The sequence below is a fragment of the Trachypithecus francoisi genome, unplaced genomic scaffold (genome assembly GCF_009764315.1).
Source record: "Trachypithecus francoisi isolate TF-2019V2 unplaced genomic scaffold, Tfra_2.0 Lachesis_group3, whole genome shotgun sequence".
Taxonomy (NCBI): Eukaryota; Metazoa; Chordata; class Mammalia; order Primates; family Cercopithecidae; genus Trachypithecus; species Trachypithecus francoisi.
This window is the reverse complement of record NW_022681468.1, coordinates 37,192,994-37,198,993: the sequence shown is the minus strand read 5'-3', so window position 1 is coordinate 37,198,993 and position 6,000 is coordinate 37,192,994. Positions and strand designations below refer to the sequence as shown.

The 6,000-nt window shown below is 43.8% G+C and overlaps 1 protein-coding gene and 1 pseudogene across 6 annotated transcripts in view; both read right to left on the bottom strand.

Moving 5' to 3' along the window:
• Positions 1 to 1,585: 1,585 nt before the first annotated feature.
• LOC117071960 lies at positions 1,586 to 1,693 on the bottom strand (annotated as a pseudogene).
• A 1,188-nt stretch (positions 1,694 to 2,881) lies between these two features.
• ZFYVE26 (zinc finger FYVE-type containing 26) overlaps positions 2,882 to 6,000 on the bottom strand; it is a 74,407-nt gene continuing 71,288 nt past the window's right edge. For 3 of the 6 annotated variants that reach the window (XM_033187640.1, XM_033187643.1, XM_033187644.1), the window contains one exon: positions 4,608 to 5,018. In XM_033187640.1, coding sequence (XP_033043531.1) covers positions 4,815 to 5,018 — 204 coding nt within the window. In that variant the 3' untranslated portion in view covers positions 4,608 to 4,814. Of the gene's footprint in view, positions 5,019 to 6,000 lie in introns of all 6 variants that reach the window. The other 3 variants (XM_033187641.1, XM_033187642.1, XM_033187639.1) reach the window with 2 other exon arrangements.

The following is a 6,000-nucleotide window of genomic DNA, read 5'->3' as shown; positions in this document are numbered from 1 at the left end:
GAAGGAGTGGCTAGAACCTTGAGGAATTTGTCTTTAAGTGGGATGAAAAGAAAGCATAGGCAGAGAAGCCAATAATCTGTACAGGAGAAGGCACTTGATGCAGGACTGAGGGAAGAGGTTTGACAATGGTAGACTGGAGGGCAGGGTAGAGGAGGTGCTGAAGGAAGGGCTCCAGGCAGAAATAACAACATGCAGAATTAGTGAGCAGGAAAGCATTCCACCAAAGAAGCCATTCAGTAACCAGACATTGAATGAATTTGTTGTGGAAGAACTGAAAATTTCAGGGATAGGTCATTAACATGGTCACTGTGGAAGAAGAGAGGAAGGCCAGGAAAAGGCTGTTTCCTCTGGGGTTACTGTGACTATCGATATTTGGTTGCTTGGGTATTAAAAGAGTCTAATAGCCTTTGATCTACTTTGCTTAAGCTCCAGCCAAAGATATCTGGTAACCTTGGAGTGTCTCAGGTTTCTAAACATAGCGGTCATCTATCCTCGGTTTAGAGTGGGTGTTCCAATTTTCTCTGTTGTGACATATCTTTGTGCTATGTCCACTACCAGGTGGTTTTCAGGTCTACTTAAATCATTACTGTTGCTTGTTTTTAGAGCTGTTTTTTTAATTTTTAAATTTATTATGTATTTTAAGTTCTGAGATACATATGCAGAACGTGTAGGTTTGTTACATAGGTATACATGTGCCATGGTGGTTTGCTGCACCTATCAACCCATCAACTAGGTTTTAAGCCCTGCACACATTAGGTATTTGTCTTAATGCTCTCCCTTTCCTTTCCCACCTCCCTACGGCAGGCCCCAGTGTGTGATGTTTCCCTCTCTGTCTCCATGTGTTCTCATTGTTCAACTTCCACTTATGAGTGAGAACATGCGATGTTTGGTTTTCTGTTCCTGTGTTAGTTTGCTGAGAATGTTGGCTTCCAGCTTCATCCATGTATCTGCAAAGGACATGATTCTTTTTTATGGGTGCATAGTATTCCATGGTGTATATGTGCCACATTTTCTTTATCCAGTCTATCACTGATGGGCATTTGGGTTGGTTTCAAGGCTTTGCTATTATGAATAATGCTGCAGTAAATACATGTGTGCATGTCTCTTTACAGTAGAATGATTCATAATCCTTTGGGTATATACCCAGTAATGAGATTGCTTGGTCAAATGGCATTTCTGGTTCTAGGTCCTTAAGGAATAGCCACACTGTCTTCCACAATGGTTGAACTAATTTACACTCCCACCAACAGTGTAAAACCATTCCTATTTCTCCACAGCCTCGCCAGCATCTGTTGTTTCCTGACTTTTTAATAATTGCCATTCTAACTGGCATGAGATGGCATCTCATTGTGGTTTTGATTTGCATTTCTCTAATGACCAGTGATGATGAACTTTTTTCGTATGTTTGTTGGCTGCATAAATGTCTTCTTTTGAGAAGTATCTGTTCATATCCTTTGCCACTTTTTGATGGGGTTGTTTTTTTCTTGGAAATGTATTTAAGTTCCTTGTAGATTCTGGATATTAGACCTTTGTCAGATGAAGAGATTTAAAAAATTTTCTCCCATTCTGTAGGTTGCCTGTTCACTCTGATAGTGTCTTTTGCTGTGCAGAAGCTCTTTAGTCAGTACTCTACACATTCAGAGAAACTTCTCTACTAGCGAACTATAGAAATGATCCCTGAAAGTATAGTCTTTTTTTTTTTTTACATGAGAAATTGGATGAGGTCACGTTTCTGGGGAAAGGAGATAATGAACAGTGATGACACTGTCCATGGCTCAAGTATCATACAGTAAACATATGCCTGAAGTGGGTGGCAAGAGAACAGTTTAAGCTAAGTTTGAGTTCTGCTTTCCCCAAAGACCCTACACCTGGTTTCAAAGATTGACAATTTGGTCGATATTGAAAAGATATATAGACCTTTTAAAATGACAAAGAGCTTTTTAAAGAGTTTTAGAGGCTGGGGCACAGGGCCAGGGGAAGTGGCCCTATAATTCTAGCACTTTGGGAGGATGAGGCCGAAGGATTGCTTAAGCCCAGAAGTTCAAGACCAGCCTGGGCAACACAGTGAGATACTGTCTCTACAAAAAATAAAAAAATTAGCCAGGCCACTGCACTCCAGCCTGGGTGACAGAGCTAGAGCCTGTCTCAACAACAACAACAGCAACAACAACAACAAAATTCACTAAAGAAGAAACCTTTCACCCATTGGACTAGCAAAGATCCAGAAAATTTGGTAAGAGTTGGGGCAAGGGTATGGGAAAACAGGTACTCTCTACAGTGCTGGTGGGAGAGTTAATTGCTACAACCTCTTTGGAAGGTAACTGGCAATATTTGTTAAATGCACTTATTCTCTGACCCACCAATTCTGGACAAGATAATTCAATGCAGCATAATCTGTAGTGGCGAAAGATGGCAACAACATAAAATGTACATCATTAGAAACTGGTTAAATAATTGTGGTATATCTTCACAGTGGAACACTTTAGTCATTAATATTTGTTTATGCATAAGTAGCTCTGGAACTATATGCTAGACACTGATAACAATGGTGGCCTCTGGGAGGGGACTAGGCTGGGTGGACAGGGTGGAAGGGACTTTTCACTTACCTTTTGTACTTTATAAATGTATTACCTATCTCTACCCATCCCCCAACTAAAGCAAAAAAAAAAAAGTTTTCTGGTGGTAGAGGGTGCACTAATAGTTTTTAACACACAGGAAACGAGATAAATCCAAAGCAGAGTCATTAGTCATTATGGGGATTATGTAGAGTAAGTCTGAATTGAAGGCCATCTGATCTTCCCCACCCACCTTTTCTCTCCATAAGGAAAAAGGACAGGAAGGGTAGGCGCAAGACAGCACAAAGAAGTTACGAAGCCAAGAAACACGTTGACAGACACTTTATTGTGGCTTGTTTGTAGTAAAACATTCAACCCCTCAACATGGATATCTGTTTTGGTGGTTTTTCTGTTGCAGACTACAGCGTGGTGTTCAAAGGCTTTTAGCCTCATCTCATATCAGTCTAGTCAGTGGTTACTTATAATTTGATAGTTCAATGAGTTAGCGGAAAATGTCAGGAAAATCTGGTCTTATCCCGAATTAAGGGCTGCAAGATTTGTGACCCATTAGTATAAAGTGCTTATGTTCAGTGCAAAAAAGGCAGACTCAGAAGGGCAAGCAGATGCCAGAGAAGGACATTTCCTGGGAGATAGATACGTTCTATGACTCAAGGAAGGAAAAGCCAAACTTTAGCCCAAATGGATCTAGTAGTTTCCTTATGGTCTTTTTCCTCTCTAACAGGACCAAAACTTCTCATCTGACAGATGTCCATGAGTTGTTTATTTTACTACTAAAAATCTTGGTTCAGAGGGAAATCCACAGGGTTTCTAAGCACCAGAGACATTGACTTCAGCTTCCAGTTTCTGTTTGTCTTAGCATCATGGGTGGGACCAATAGGCTGAGCTCTGGCCAGTGAGAGGTTCAGAGCTGCAGAGCTTTCTTTAGGCCCCTCATTTGCAAATTGAAGTCACTGAGTATGACACACCTTTTCTCAAACATTGTCACATCTTGGGTGGGAAGACAAGCCAGTGCATATTAAAGAAGCACTTCACCTAGTTTTCCACCAACTGGATGTGACCTATTCATTATGCTCTCATTCTGACTCTGTCCAGAGGCCCAATTCCAAGCCAACCCTTGACTCCCTCTTCTAAGACAGAGAAAAGAAGCGCATTCCCTTCCCAATGACCCCACGTGTCTGCATATCCATCCCGTGGTCCTAAAGAGACTGAATGGAAGCAGGAGGGAAAAGGAAGCAGCTTCCTAACCAATTCAAGCAGCACGAATAGGACTGCAGCTCAAATAGGTAAAATCGAATCATTCAGTCCTACGATCCTGGCCACCATTTCTCTCCCCAGCCCCTCAAAGAGAAAGTCACGTTCTCTCACCCACCAACTTTGCAGGAGGGACATTGACAAGAGGCAGCTCTGTACCTGTGAGCATCCGCTCCCCACCGCTCCCCCCACCTGCCTCCCCTGTATCCCTGTTTGGATGGTGGCCTTTCTTTCCCCTCTGGATGAAGGTGATGGAGACCCTCTTGCCCGTGTTAGCCTCACAGATCTGATCATTTATACATGTACCCACAGCTTTCAGATGCCTGCACCTGAAAACCCTTCTATTCAGACTACCTTCCAAAGACTCCAGGACTTCTTGTGCTTGGGAGAAGAGACACCTGGAAAACAGGTTTATTCCACAGGTAGCACTTGCCCCAAAGCCATCTCTGAATTTTGGAATGGGAAGGAAGGAAAAGAGGCAATCCTTTTGGTGTTGCTCTAATTCTCTGTAAAAGTCCTCTAGGTAAGAGGAGCTACTAAAGCACGTCCACAGGGAGGGGACTGTACAAACAGGACAACCCGGGTCAAGAACCAAAACGCAGGGAAGGTTTTCAGAGTGGCAAGTCTAAAGTAAAGTGCCTCTTTTCAATGGAGAAGAGTTTCATTTGTTCAGAAATGCTTGGGCGTAAACATTAGTGCACAGGAACATGCACGCGTGTGTGAACACACACTCACTCACTCTGAGGTAGAAAGAACTGGCCATCTCCAGACAAACACACATAGATTCCACAATTGTAGAGAAACATGGCACTTGCGTGAAAAGTCCTATACTTGCCTGGGAAGACAAGTAGGGTTCAATCCAGCTCTTTCCAACCTAGGGCAGAGCCAGAGAAGTTCCACTCCACAGGAGGAAAGAGGTGGAGGGCATCGCCATCACTGCTATTGCCCAGCTCTCAGGTTACGTGTTCCTGGCCCCGCTGCCCAAGGTCACTTCCTGGAGCCTGAGCTATGGGCACCCCGGGGGTGGCTTGTCAGAAGCCACTGGGCACAGATGTCTTGCACTACTGCGTCCCCGCTGCTCTTGGCGGCCTGCTGCACCTGCTGGACGAGGGCTGTGGCCCGTGAGTGTTCTTGCTTCACAGCAATCAAGTAGGCAGAACGCAGCTTGCAACATATCAGGTAGGCCCGAACCTGGCAGCCAGTTATAAAAGAGACAGCGGAAAGGCATCCATCACTGACAAATCAAGTATACAGAGCTGCAGCAGAAAGCTCAGGCAGACAGACGTCACGTCTCACCTGCTACACTCATAACAGGATTCGTGCATTTTATGGTATTATGACAGCTCTTTCAATATTCTGGACATATGCTATAACACTGTGCTATTTTATAGTATAAAAAGTTATGACAAATAAGCTAAGAATTTAAAAAGGAAGGCAGGCCAGCAGGCAGTCTGGTCTCTTTTCACTCCCTCTGACACTCTCCTCTTCACTCTCCCAGGCTCTCCAGCATCTTCTGGGCTACAGGATCAGCACTGCTCTCACCCAGAGTTGTGATTTTGTAGTTACTTGGGTGATTATTTGATTGATGCCTGTCTCCTTGACCAGACTTTAAGGGGCAAGAGTAGTGTCTGTTTTTTCTACTCCTGTAGTATTCCTGGTGCATAGCACGGGGCCTGGCAGGTAGTAGGTGTTCAATGAATATGTATTACAGGGATGAATAAACCATCAGAATCCTCCTAGAATGAACACATAGATCCTCCTCTATTTTTTTGTTTTCAGCCTGTTGAATCTAAAGTTTTTTTTTATAATTACAGGAAATTTGAGGAGAAAGACACACACGTGCAATTGGAAAAAGTCAAATTAAATTCTAACCCCACTTAGATCTGATTTGACTCTGCCTGTTTGGACCAAAGGCAGCTGTTTCAGGATGTGCGTATGTGTGTATGTATCTCCCAGAATTGCTATCTCATGAATCCCCAGCTTGGTGGAGACGAGAGTCCCTTCCTTCCTGACCCTGGTCTCCCCAGCACCCCCTGGTTAAACAGTGTTCTAGGCTGGTGAGCAGAGACGCCTTCATATGCTGCCACAGAGCTTCTGCCAGCAGTTGCCTTTCTGTCGCAATAATCCCTGTTGGTTAGTGAAGGGGACTCGCCTTGCTTCCTGTATCAGTGCT